Source organism: Notechis scutatus, chromosome 1 (genome assembly GCF_049901735.1).
Source record: "Notechis scutatus isolate UNSWTSFEM ecotype Mainland chromosome 1, rNotScu1.2, whole genome shotgun sequence".
Classification (NCBI taxonomy): Eukaryota; Metazoa; Chordata; class Lepidosauria; order Squamata; family Elapidae; genus Notechis; species Notechis scutatus.
Window position 1 is genome coordinate 172584833 of NC_142009.1, and position 14583 is coordinate 172599415.

The 14583-nt window shown below is 43.1% G+C and overlaps 1 protein-coding gene across 1 annotated transcript in view; it reads left to right on the forward strand.

The window, feature by feature from the left end:
* The window catches only part of CYP20A1 (cytochrome P450 family 20 subfamily A member 1), a 71974-nt gene extending 57595 nt beyond the window's left edge, over positions 1–14379 (forward strand). The window contains exons 9-13 of the mRNA XM_087950147.1: positions 6693–6813; positions 7941–8052; positions 10021–10085; positions 12881–12970; positions 13387–14379. Of these exons, the coding sequence (XP_087806273.1) occupies positions 6693–6813; positions 7941–8052; positions 10021–10085; positions 12881–12970; positions 13387–13549 (551 nt within the window). The 3' untranslated portion in view covers positions 13550–14379. The remainder of the gene's footprint in view (positions 1–6692; positions 6814–7940; positions 8053–10020; positions 10086–12880; positions 12971–13386) is intronic.
* Positions 14380–14583: the final 204 nt, after the last annotated feature.

A 14583-nucleotide genomic window follows, 5' to 3' on the forward strand; every position in this document is an offset into this window, starting at 1 on the left:
GGTGCCATTATATAGTCTCCCATTATGCTGACTTTCTAAAAAAGCTTATCAGGATCTGATGAACAAAGTGTCAGGTTCCAAGTAATGCAGTCATCACAAAATGAGCTCAGAGGCATTCTAATTCCTCAAAGAACTATTTTATTCTAATTACACATCTTGGCACGAAGTGGTGGAAACCAGTACTGAAGATTTACCAGGCTTCCATGTCACTGTAATTAGAAGGTTCTCACTTTTCCAAAACAATAAGTCACATTGTCCAACCAGGATATAAAATAGTTTCCTAGCAACTTTCTCTGACTCAGCAGCAGTTGGAATGCAGCTGACTCATCGCCCAGCTATATTGTTCTGGCTGGAGCTTCATCTACCTCAGTTCTCCCCCCCTCCATTTCTCAAGTGTGTCAAACTGAATGCATATGATTCCACCACCAAACTAAATTCAGGCTTGACAGGCTGCCCCCTCCCCCAACTGGAGGAACGTTCCTATAAGACATAAAGCATAAAGACTATCACTCATGCCACTAACCTCCCCTTTCCCCACCGGGAGGTCCCTTCGGCTTCTGAGGGTACTTGTCATGGAATTGTTTTATCAACCTATATTTACCTTCCGGCTTTTAACCCAGGTTGCTTCAGATAGGGGGTATCCCTTCTAATGTATCACATATTCTAACTGGCCTCTCTGTACCTTTGAGTCCAGGATCCTTTTTATTTCATAGTGCGTTTGACTCTCAATCACCAACAGTTTGTGGGGAGCTTGATCCACTGGTCCAACTTGTGAACTTATCACCGGTTTCAACAGACTACTGTGGAATACCAGATGTATTTTCCGTAGTAACCAGGGAAGCTGAAGTTGTTCTGTAACTGGCATAATCACTTTAATTATAGGAAATGGCCTCATATATTTAGGACCAAGCTTTTTTGATGCCAATTTTAATTTCAGGTACTTTGTGGACAAGTACACCTTGTCCCCCACCCTAAATTCTGGTTGAGAAGTGCAGTGTTTGTCAGCCTGCTGTTAGCATTCCAGGGAACTTCCATTCCAATCAGTAACTCCAAGACAAGCATAATCTCAAATTACCTTTATTAGAATAGCACCTGGCACATCTGTGGAATTTCAAAACTAAAAGTTTCCCGGACTTCCCACAATGTCCCAAACTACAAACCATCCCCTTTTCTCATCATCACATCACATGAACCAATCCCAAAGTAAGTTCCTTTTTGTTTCTGCGCCACATTCTATGACCTTGAACTAACAAAAGAATTCTATTTTGTCTACTTAGAGCTACTCAACAAAATTACCCCCCTTCCACTTTCTCAAGCTATGTGGCAGCAATGAATAAGGATTCCAAAGCTGACACCTGCTTTTTATAGGCCTCTGCTGCTTCACTCAGGGCCTGCTTGGTATTTTCCCATGCTTTTTTCAATGACTCCATCCACTCTGTTAGCAACATGGAGGAGGGTGGCTCCCTAGGGAGCTCAGGCATGGGAACAAACTCTATGCCACTGGTCACCTGGAAAGGGGACAGACTGATACTATTGTGCACTGCGTTGTTATATACTACCTCAGCAAACGGCAACAACTCTGCCCAGTCTGATTGTTGATAATTTATATAACACCTTAAGCATTGCTCTACGATGGCATTAGCTCTCTCTGCGGCACCATTAGTACTCGGATGAAATGCTGAGCTAAGCCCCTGCAAGGACCCAATAGCCCTCATGAATTCCCTCCAGAATCTAGCGGTAAATTGAATCCCCCGATCAGAGATTACTCTACAGGGGACTCCATGCAACCTATAGATATGCTTGATAAATAGGTTAGCCAGTTTCTGTGCAGACAGGAGTCCTAGGCAGGCTGCAAAGGGCCTATTTGGAGAACAAGCCCACTATGGTCCAAAGGACAGTGTTTCCACCCCTCTGAGGGAGCTCAACAATGAAGTCCATAGCTATTTCTTCCCAGGGTCGCGATGGATCTGCCACTTAATAGAGCAAACCAGGAGGCTTTCCTGGCCTCGTTTTCATCATTGCACAAGTAGCACAGCTTTTTACATAGTCCTCCACGCCTTTTTTCATTTTTGGCCACCAAAATTGTCTTCAAGTCAGGTGCAGGGTTTTTACGTAGCCAAAATGCCCCACTTGCTTAGAATCGTGGCTTTGCTTAAGAACCTGGAGTCACAAACTGCTAGGCATATATAATTTTGATCCCTTCCAGCCTAGACCATCCTTCAGGGTTAGTATCCCCGGATTGTCCTTGTAACAACTGGACAGTTAGCAGCTTATCTTTTAGCCTTTGGGTTATCCCCCCACATCCAAGGTCCTTCTAAGGGCTGCCTGGCCTCGGGTTAACATGATGCTGGCTGGGAAGGGGAAATTATTGGATGGATCACTTCTTCCCTCGTGGGGTGGTATTGCAGTTTGCATGATAGGGCATCAGCTAAAATGTTTTTTTCCCTCTGGGATTTACTTTAGTTCAAAGTTGAAACATTTAAAATACTGCACCTAACGTACCTGCTTTGGAGAGAGTTTATGTGGAGTCTTCAGTGCCTCAAAGTTTTTGTGATCAGTCCATATTTCAAAAGGCACTGCATTGCCCTCCAGGAAGTGTCTCCAGGTCAGTAGGGCCCATCGGACTGCATATGCTTCCTTTTCCCATACGGCCCATCTCCACTCAGTCTCCGTCAGTTTTTTGGAAGTGTATGCGCAAGGATGCAAGTTACCCTCTGCGTTCTTCTGGAAAAGGACTGCTGTGACAGCCACATCACTGGCATCAGCTTGGATCACAAAGGGCTGCTCCAAGTCTGGGTGCTTGAGGATAGGCTTAGCAAATAGTCTTTTCAACTGTTCAAAAGCCTTCTGGCATTCTAAAGTCCAACTTAAGGGTTGAGTTGGTCGTGGCTGTTGCAGGCCTTTCCCCGTTTTCAATAGCTTGGCTTGGCAATCTCGGCAAAATTTGGGATGAACTGTCAATAGAAGTTTGAAAATCCCAGGAAACTCTGCAAATGCCGATGGGTGCGTGGAGCTTGCCAGTCCAGAACTGCCTTTACTTTCTCTGGATCCATCTCTATCCCCTCACTAGACACTCGGTAGTCCAGGTAGTCTAGTCTTTTTGAAACTTGCATTTTGACAGTTTTGCATACAGCTTGGCTGCTAGTAGTTTCTTTAACACTTGGCGCACTAACTTCACATGTTCTTCCAAGGTCTTGGAGAAAATGAGAATGTCATTCAGGTAAAAGAGGACCTCTTCGTATAGGTGCTCATGCAGCACCTCATTTATGAGTTGCATGAAGACAGCAGGAGCCCTTGCAACCCAAAAGACATTACTCTGAACTGGAAGCTACCGAGGCTGTTTTCCACTTGTCACCTTCTTTAATTCGCACTCTGTAGTATGCCTCTCATAAATCCAGTTTAGTGAACACCTTCCCCTTGGCCAGGTGGGCCAACGTGTCCTTCATGAGCAGGAGAGGGCACACATACGGTGTTGATCCCCCTAAAATCCATGTATAGCCTCATCGACCTGTCCTTCTCTTTGAAGAGGACTGGGATGGCTACTTTGGATTTTGCATGTTGGATGAATCTGTGAGCCAGGTTCTCATTGATGTACTTTCTAAACTCTTTCATCCTTAGGGGTCATGGAGTACATCTTTGGTTTGGGTAAGTTAGCTCCTGGCACAAATTTGATGGTGCAGTCAGTGGGGTGATGGGGTGGCAACACACTGGCTTTGTCCTCACTGAACACCTCTGCTAAGTCCCGATATTCCCTAGGGATTTGTCGGTCACCTGGGACCGGTTGCGATGCCATTGTGGTGCTCTCGTTCTTGGCTTTGTTGGACTGGGGTTGGGTAGGACCCCCCCCCCCCAATGTTCAGATGAGGGGGTTAGGCCCCACTGCTATCTTGAGCGTGTGGTAACCACCCTGCCATGTGATAGGCGGGGTCCACTTGTCCAACCATGCCAACCCCAGGATGACCAGCACTTTCATCTTTGGTGCCATGATGAAGTGGAGTCTGTCTCTGTGCTGACCCATCTCCATCTTCACAGCTTCTGTAAGAAGTGATACTGGGAGGTCCCCAATTAGTGACCCATCCAAAACTTACGGGTTAGGTCATCTTTGTTCGGATGCCCAGTTTTAGGACAGTGGCCAGGCTGATCAGGCAACAGGTACAACCCATGTCAATAATTGCTTTTACTTCCCCCTGACCCCCAGTATTGGCACAGTGAAAGGGGGAATGGACTCACTATAGGACCATCATCATCACTGTCGTAGGTCAGTAAGGTTTTGTCTTCCTCAGGAGGGAGGAGGCAGGTACTTCTACAGCTTGCAGGGCAAATCCTCCCCTTTTTCATCTCCCAGGCAGGGTCTCTTTTCCCCTCGTCGGACCACAAGTACCCGTTCTGGTGTGGGGCCATTGGCAGTAGGCCCCAGCCGTCTCGTGGCTTCCTTGGTTGGAGGGGAGAGGGATTCTTACAATTCTTCAGACTTATCTTTTGACTGTGGGTAGGTTCCTCGCAGTTCCGCCAGCTCTTCAGCTGACTGGCAAGGAATCTCCCCCAAGGCTTCCCTGTCGGGCGCAGTGAGATACTTCCACCCTAATGGCTGCATCTTAGGCAGGGGCCCTAGTCACTTCTGCACCGAGCATGTAAATATTGGGACAGTCCTCTTACCCTCAGGACCCAACTCACCCAGGGACTGGTTGCTGAGGGCTCCAGAAACTCCCTTGGGTCCGACCGGGGCTCTGCGTCACTTCAGAAGCTGGGCTTGGCTCCGCGGTCAGGCGGTCAGCTATTCTGTGGGAAAGTCTTCCAATTGAGCTAGAACTCTGCCCTCGCCATCAGGCACCGTCTCTTCCTCCCTGGGCCTCGCCTTGGTCATCATCGGCTGCCCTGGATGTTGGTAATTGGCTCCGGGACCACCCACTAGCTGGGTGGGTGCTTCTTCTGGCCAATGGGGAATCCACCAGCCTGCTTGGGCCCACGGGGACGGCTTCGATCAGCTGCAAAATGTCCGGTACCGGTTAAGAGTATAATTTCTCTGGTGGCTACAGCGAGCAGGGGACAAGGATCCAGGGGCATATCCCCAGCCAGCCCCAGGTCATAGCTCCCACCGATCTGTCCTAGCCCTGACGACTAGGGCTGTTGACGGTCAGGAAAGCAGCTACCTCCCCCTACCATGTTGGGTTCGGCTTTGGGCTTTGACTGTCATGCTCCATCCTGCCAAGGTAGTTCAGGAAACACCTCATGTAGCTATCATAGGCTGTGGGAAGGGTGGATTTGGGTAATCCAGGCTCACCCAGAGTGCTTCTTCCTTGGTGGGTGACGTCCCTCGGTTCCTCCTGCCGCAGGCCCACCAAGGTTCCTGCCAATTCCCGGGACGATTCAGCCAGCTAGCTATCTTCCTCATCTCAGCTGGGAATTCTTTCGACTAGCCTCAGACCATTGAGTAACCCGTCTCTCAGTTGGTCAGTCTCCACCGCCACTCCGATCTGCCATCGAGTGCCAATGGGACCCCGATGCTCGCTCAGGGGTCCACTGTCATCCCCACTGATTCTACTTCCTCCCCTCCATTAATTAATCTTCCCTGAGTCTTCTGTCCCACTGGAGTATCCAGGGAGCAGCTGGGGCTCAGGACCCCAGAATGTAGCCCCATTGGAGCAATGGTTTTAGAGTACTGGCTTAGTGTCAGATTCCAAGTAATGCAATCACCACAAAACAAACTCAGAGGCATTCTAATTCCTCGAATAACTATTTTATTCTAATTACACATCTTGGCACGAACTGGTGGAAGCCAGTACTGAAGATTTACCAGGCTTCCACATCACTATAATTAGAAGGTTCTCATTTTTCCAAAACAATAACTCACATTGTCCAACCAGGATATAAAATAATTTCCTGGCAACTTTCTCTGGCCAAGCAGCAGTTTGGAATGCAGCTGACTCTTCACCCAGCTATGTTGTTTTGGCTGGAGCTTCATCCGCCTCAGTTCTCCCCCGCTCCATTTCTCAAATATGTCAAATTGAATTCATACGATTCCACCACCAAACTAAATTCAGAATTGACACAAAGCTTATGCCACAGGCTGACACTTTCCAGTGAAACTTTTGCTTTTAATTAAGAAATATTAAGTGAAATAGAGCCTATTAAGTGGTGCCAAATGTGGTGTTGCCAGCACATGGAACATTTTGGTGGGGGTGAGCAGTTTGTGAGCCGTTTGTGATATAAAAGAGTTTGGAATGACTGAATGATGTGGGAGATAAAAGGATGGAGGATGGATGAATAGATGTTTGCATGCTTGGATATATCTGAAATTATGAATTATAGGTCTTAACTCTAAACTCACTGACTAGTTTTAGTCAAGCCATTGTCTTTCAAGCCTCTTTATGTGGGGATATTTTAGAGAGCAAAGATAATGATGACTAAAATAATAACTATGGTACAAATTGTACACTTCACAAAAGGTTCTCTGATTGTTAAACTGTAGATTACGTCAAAAGTCTACTCAGCCTTTAAATAGTTTAATCACCTATGTTTGTTCATTTTCTCACAGGCCACCTAATACTTCTTTCTACATACTGCTTCATCTGGCCTGAGTTTTCTATTGAGTTACTCAGTGGGGGTTGCTTTTTCCTAATTTCAGTACATGAACTGTGAATTGTATAAAGACTTTTATTCTCTGATGCTTCTCTTTTTTTCCCTTTCTTTAGTGTGTACGTGGGTGGTCTATTTGTTAACTACCTCAAAAGAAGTTCAGCAAAAGCTTTACAAGGAGTTGGATCAGGTTCTTGGAAAGAGCCCTGTTACACATGTGAAAATTGAACAACTTAGGTGTGGGTCTTTTTATACTCATTTTTTTAGTGTCAGCAAATATCATGCTCCTGATCTCTTAACAAGATGTGAGAAGAGGATCCTTCTTCTTGCCCTATCAATTTATCACTTTTCAAAATCAATTTGAACCCTAGTATTGTAGTATATTGCTAATATGCTTAATTTAAGACAGAGTTTGCCATGTGAATTAGCTGACCCATTCCAGTACATGGGTAATCCTCAGTTTATGACCACAATTGAGCTCAAAATTTCTGTTATTAAGTGAGATATTTATTAAGATAGTTTTGCTCCATTTTATGACCTTTCTTGCCACAATTAAGTGAATCACTGCAGTTGATAAATTACTAGCCTGGCTGTTAAGTGAATTTGGCTTCTCCATTGACTTTGCTTGTCAGAAAGTTGCAAAAGGTGCATATGACCTTGGGATACAGCAATAGTCATAAGTATGAACCAGTTACTAAGCATATGAATTTTGATCATATGATCATGGGGATGATGCAAAGGTTTTAACTATGAAAAGCTTGTCATAAGTCACTTTTTTCAGTGCCATTGTAACTTTGAACAGTCACTAAATGAATTGTTGTAAATCGAGGACTACCTGTATCTTATATCCTGTATCTAGTGAATGGGGCAATACTTAATGGGGTGTTTGAGAGCAACAATAGGCAGAGCAGTGATGCAAAATGGGTGACACCAAGCCACATTTGTGAAAGACTGGAATTTTCTGAGCTATTTCCCCCCTTCCCCTAATTATGTAGTTAAAAGTATTTAAAAGGGTGCTGAGATCTAAGTGATCCATGAGTGGCACTGTACTTTGATTTAGAACAGAGATGGAAGAGAATTTGCTAGGGATGGGGAAGAAGTGCTTCAACCAACAAGTAACCATTTGAGCTTCAAGAAACAGAATAAAATTGGGAATATTAAATGGATAACTCCAGCCAAGTGGCATGTAATTCATCCAAGAACTGATTATTATAACACAAGTTGTGCCATGACTGGGTTAATGTTCATTAATCTGATTCTTGTTTGAATGCGGTCTCTGGAAGTTATAGGAATGTGTGTGTTTTAGGATTCTTTTTTTTTTCTTTTTTAATCAAATGAAAACCTTGGAAATGTTGTGCTTGCAGGTATTGCCGGCAGGTTTTGAATGAGACAGTGAGGACAGCAAAACTAACCCCAATTGCTGCCCGACTTCAGGAGCTGGAAGGCAGAGTTGATCAGCATCTGATTCCCAAGGAGGTAGGATTGGAAGCTGGTGCTTTGATCTTCAATTTCAGTGAAATTACCATTTTAATTGGGAGGCTTCCAAGAAAGAGAAAATATACAAAGACAGAATGTTACTTTGTTTTTAAAGAGAGGCACATTAGTGGCCATGTAAACCAGAACTCTGAATTCTTTTTTTCAGTGCGCTGATTCAAAAAACATTGATAATACTTCCCATCTCAAGCAATGTGACTCTAGATCAGGGGTCTCCAACCTTAGCAACTTTAAGACTTGTGGACCTCAACTTTCAGAATTCCTCAGCCAGCTTGCTGGCTGAGGAATTCTGGGAGTTGAGGTCCACAAGACTTAAAGTTGCTAAGGTTGGAGACCCCTGGTGTATAGCAAAAAAATCCAAACAAACACCAAACACTAAACACCCAAATAACCATGTAATATTAAAAAAAACCTACCCAATATATAAAATGGCAACTAAACCCAATAATTAAACAACCAAAATGGGTCTATATTCAACTGAATTCAAATGTATTTTTGGTTTAATAAACCATTATATGATTGAGTGTTTTGTTAAGTCATTCAGGTGCTTTGTATGGTCTCTGTGTTTATAAACCTAATTTAGCCAGGAAAGATTCAATTAAGCAAAGTTTTCCTTTTCCTCTAAATAGAATACCAATAACATTCTTAATTGAGAATAACTGGATCATGATCATGAGAACCAGTTCAATCTAGTGGTTAAGGCATCAGGCTTGAAAGCTGGACACTGTGAGTTTTAATCCTGCTTTAGCCATGAAATCCACCTGGGTGGCCTTGGACCAGTTACTCTCTCTCAGCCCAACCCACCTTACAGGGTTGTTGTTATGGGCAAACAGGAAGAGGAAGGCATGCTGGATATGTTCACTGCCTTGTATTATTTTCAAACACAATAAAGGCAGGATACAAATGAATAGATTTGGTTATACGTGAAGATGAAGGATTTATTCATAGCTGTTAAACTGACCAATTTAGTAAGAAAGCTATTAATAATAAAATGTATAGTGCTCTGTGCTGAGTTATAGTAATGCAGTTGTATCATTAGAATGAGGGGAGATGGATGTTTTAGCTGTTCATAAAGTACTTGGGAGAGATGCTTGGGGAACAGAATAAATGCATGAAATCTTACTGAGGCTTGCTGTAATCACTTTCTTAATGTAAGAAAAGGAAAAATTGGCAGTGGTGACCAAGTCGCTCTTGGGACCATAAAATGGTCCCTGAAAGAGCCACATTCATCCTGAAGTTTTCCATCCCTGTTAACAAATAAGAGGGAGAGATATAGTACATGAATATTGCTGTTATATCTTTTGTTCCAAATTAGTAGGAGTTTTGATCAATAAAATATAAATAGTCCATCCTTGCTTGTGCCATTTCCAACAAAAATATAACCACTGTAATTGATCCGTTTATTGCCATATTTACTTGGACATCAGTTCCAGAATATCTTCACCATCCTTATAAATCAGATTATGACTTAATTTCTTTAGGTGAGATTATAAAGCATCAGACTTTGAGAAAAGTAGTGAAAGGAGCTGATTTCAAGCAAAGAGCTGGAAAAAAACATTTGGTTTCAATCACTTCTGTCACTGTCTTTTTCCTCTTGTAAAATGCAGCAATTGCTATAGATGATTACACACATACTCATTTGGAATTATTATGGTCCATCTTGTCTTGAAATGCTGTCATTGTGATACTGCTTTTCGTAAAGCAAATTTCTCTTAGAGGTTCTGTGGTACTTGGCTGCTGTCACCTTTTTCTGTCCCTGATCTCTTCTTTTCTTCCAGATTGGATTAGTTTTGCATTAAGGATCTAAATTGAAGTTAAAGCAAAGAAAATATATCTCTGTCATGTATTTATACAGCTATTTATGCACATAATAGACTACTAGTTTGTGCATGTAATGTGATAATATTGTGCATGTCAGTGGGCTAATATGCTTTTTATATTCTCTTACAGACTCTTGTCTTATATGCACTTGGTGTGGTCTTGCAGGACAACTCAGTTTGGCCATTGCCCTACAAGTATGGAACATAGAAAACTTAGATAATAATGTTTCTTAATGTAAATTCATTTTTCCCTGCTAAATTCTGTCTCTTGGTACTATATGAATAGTACCAAGAATAGAACTATATCATGACACATGGTTTCTGGGCTACTCCATGTAAAATGTAGGTGTAGAATTTCATATTTGAAAACAGCAACAAAATGCATGTAAAGAAAAAACCCAGCAGATAAAAAAGTAGAATTATCCAAATGCATTATTTTCTCAGCAAAAGATTTTAAGAGGTGCATTTGTCAATTTTAAAAAATATTGACATTGCAATTTAAAGGATGGAGTGAACCAGTCAAAAGCTTTACATCATTATTTCCAGATATGGCCACAGAAGAACAATTTTGCCCTCAAAATTTGAATTCCAAATTTATTTATTCTATTCAAAATGTATTCTTCTGTTAAAAATTTGAATAGAAGAAAACACTGTAATGCCTCCAAATGGCAACGTTTAATTTCATTCAGTCAAGTAGAGGCAGGACCGGGGAGCTTAAATGAAGACATTGATTTTGAATCCAAGGGGATAATATGATAGAATTGATTGAAATAAAATTAACCAAACAGCTTAAAAAAATAAAAAAATAATCTGGCTCTGGAAACTGAACCATTACTTTGGGGGGAAGCAGAAGAGCCACCTCCGAAAAGTTGCTGTCATTTCCAGTAACAGAATTCATTTATAACATCTTTCAATGGCAAATATTAGTTCAAGGAAAATAAATAGTCCCAGCATCATTTTCTCTGGAATGAAAAGGTAGAGAGGCCGAGCCTCCTTGGAGAATGCTGAGTGTCAAATGTTAGAGTTCCTTTAAAAATCAATTACTTTGTTTTTAATATGATGCTTGCAACTACTGGACTAAGTACCCTGGGTTTATCCTCTGCAAGGAATCTTGGATTTAGGCTTTGCAGCTAATGCTGGGTACTGCAGCATTTCTCACACTCTTTACAGGTGGGTGTAAAGCAGGGGTCCTCAACCACCGGGCAGAGGACCGGTACCGGTCCGTGGAGCACTCTGTACCGGGCCGCAAAGAAAAAAAAAATTAAAAAAATGGCGGCTTTCTTCGCCTTCGGTGAATGCTGCTGGGATCGGGGATCAAGGACACAAATGAGAGAAGGGGAGGGAGGAAGCAACCGAAGCCTGTCCTGCTCTCTGGCTCAGCGGCTTTGGTTTCCTCCCGCCTCGTTCCTCTCTCAGTCACTCTCTCGCTGCTCCACCAGCCCAGGAAGAAACTGCTTCAAAGAAGCCGGGGGTGGCTTTTCCTGTCGCCGCAGCGCCTCCGAGCGCCCGTTCACCCCCACCCGCCGGCGCGGTTCAATTCAGTGCCCCGTTCTGCCTGCCTGCCTGTTTGGTTGTTTGGGAGCAGCTTCGGCTGAGAATAATAACTATTCACCTCTTTTTATCAGCTGAAGCTGCTCCGAAACGAAGAAGGCAGGCAGGCAGGCAGAACGGAGTACTGTGGATTGAACCGCGGGTGGGCGGGGTGGGGGTGGGGGTGAACAGGCGCTTCGGAGGAGCTGCGGCGACAGGAAAAGCCACCACCACCACCACCACCCCGGTTTCTTTGAAGCAGTTTCTTCCTGGGCTGGTGGAGCAGCGAGAGAGCGACTGAGAGAGGAACGAGGCAGACACCTGAGGGAGGGAGGGAGGGAGGGAGACACCTGAGGGATGGGGCTGAGGGAGGCAGGGCCGAGGTGGTTTGCTGGCAGACGTTTTATTACCCGACTAGGTAACAACATCAGATGTTACCTAGTCAGGTAATGAAACGTCTGCAAGCAAACCACCAAACTCGGATTCCCCGGTCCTTGAAAAAGTGTTTGTGCTTGAAACTGGTCCCTGGTACAAAAAGGTTGGGGACCACTGGTGTAAAGTACAGAATTTCCTCTGACTTCAGGGAAGTTGTTTCTTGTCATGTATATCTCTCTGGGCATAACATTACTTCTTGATCACTGCTTGTACAAATGCATTCTTCATTCCACATCAAAGATATTTTGTTTGGGTTAGGAGATGAGTTCAGAAAGGTCTGATTGCCCCCCCCCCCCCAAAAAAAAAGCTATATGAACATCAGCCAGGCATCACCATTTACAATCTAACTCTTTAAACTCTACTAATTAAAACAAATTAAGGTATACATCAAACAAAACAGCTTTTCCAGACTTTGCTATTTCCCTGCAGAATATGGTTGGCCTTTTAAGGGAACATGATGAGGTACAGCCAACAGACAGCTGAAGGGTTGAAGAATAGAAAATTTATTGCCCAATGAAATATCAAGTTAATGAAAAACACACATGTGCTACACTACAGATTTTAATAAATATTGTGGTGGGGGTGGGGTGGAGTTGTGTGAAAGTAAATAACCAGGCATCCTTTTGATTGCTTTTGTCCATCCTTTAATTATGAAAACCCTACTGTTAGTTTTAGGTGAGGCTGGATAATTGCTTGTTTTCCCCTCCTTCCCAACTGTGACTGTGAAACATGCTTTTCTTTCTAATGAATCATCTGCTGCTGAGCACACATTTGCTTGCAGGCCAGCTGGATTTAAAAAATGGAGGTGGCCTGGTGCAAGCAGCAGAGAAAGAAGGGAAGAAAGGAGAAAGAGATAGCAGCTCTGTCTCTCACCAAATTGTGCCAAATCAGAAAATGTACATTGGGTGGATGCAGGCGGCCTTGGGTATTCTCTGCTGAAGAGCTTCCTAATTACCAATTCACATTTCTTGTAGCTCATTTCAAGGAGTGGGTGGCTTTTGATCTTTTTCTTTTCTTTTTGATAGATTTGATCCAGACAGATTCAGTGATGAAGCTGCTATAAAAAACTTCTCTCTCCTGGGTTTTTCAGGAAGTCAGGAATGCCCTGAACTGAGGTGAGAGAAAAGTAATAATATTTTTTTAAAGGAGGGGGAGGGATATGCTCTATATAGAGGGGAGGAAAATCAATACTCTCTTCTTCTTGTAGCTCTCTGAGATCTGTAAAAAGCCTCTTGATGTTCTTAGAAGATAGAAGATAGAATAATAGGGTTGGAAGGAATATTAAAGAGCTTCTAGAAAAACATCAAGAAGTTGTGGCAGGAGGAAAATCTCCCAAATGAGTCTAAAACACCCATCCCTCCTTCTTTAGCCTCTCATTCCACACTGTCTGAAGGGTGGCTAATCTATCAGAGATTTTTTGGGAAGGATTCAGATGCCTACGGTAGCAAGAAGTGAGTTCCTTCCATGGGTATCTTTCTGTTTCTTTAACTATGAGTTCCAATTATTTGCCTGATCTTTTTTTCATGGCTAGGTTTGCCTGTACAGTTGCTATGGTTCTTCTGAGCGTGATTGTGAGGAAACTCCACCTGCAGCCTGTAGAAGGTCAAGTCATTGACACTAAGTATGAGCTGGTTACCTCACCCAAGGAAGAAGCATGGATAACCATATCCAGGAGGAACAAAGGAGAGGAGTGAAATTGTTGCGGGAAAAGAACACTTTTGCACAACTGACCACTTCCAATGCTTCCTTTGAAACATCAATCATCATTGAGCATTCTTGGCTCAAAGTATTTCCCTCCTTTCCTAAAAATTTCCTTGGATCCTATAAACAAATCTGTAGGATTAATGGGAAAACTGGACCTTGTGAGCAGTGATTAATTTCCCTCACTTCCCATCAGGGGTGGGATCTGACAGGGTTAACTACCAGTTCGGTGATTTACGAGGTTCGGTGATTTACGATGTGCTTCCTTGCACGCTGCTGGCACGCGCCTGTAAATCGTCATCAGCACGCTGCATGCAGAGAAGCAGCCTTTGAAAAAGCCCTTTTTTCCTGCTTTTTTAACTGCAGCTGTGCTTCGCACAGCAGCTGAAGTTGAAAAAATCAGGAAATAAAGGTCAGGTAAGAACCCGGGTGGGCAAAAACATCAGCAGACATAGAACCGGTTCTATGTCTGCTGCTCTTCAGAGCTACCGGTTCTACAGAGGTGGACAGAACCGGTAGAAACCCACCCCTGCTTCCCATTGACCAGAGCAGCAAGAAATCATATATTTTGACCTAGAAGTCCTCAGCCATAAAAACCAAGTGTAAGCAGTCACATTGTGGAAAGGCACTGCATTTGGATATAGGAGTTTTTAAAAATATATTTTTAAATGAAATACAACTCAAGTATGAGTTATAGCAGAGAGAAACTTAAAGATGAAACCTTGCTCTAAATTAAGATCCAATATGAGTGGATCTTAATTTCTTAATTAACTGTTCATGCAATTCAATAAACATGGTGGAAGCACACTTCCAATGAGAAACATTCTTGTGTCAATTGATTATTTCTCTTTCTATCAGGGCTTGGGTGGAAATGTTAGTCATAACCGCAACCCACTACAAATTATGGGAGCAGTTTATTAGCAATGTAACTTAATATATGTTCCATTGTTTTTAATGAGATGTAGTCACAGTTAATTTTGAGGCCAAGGTGATATTTGGGGTGGGGATTGGGGAGAAAATTGGTATT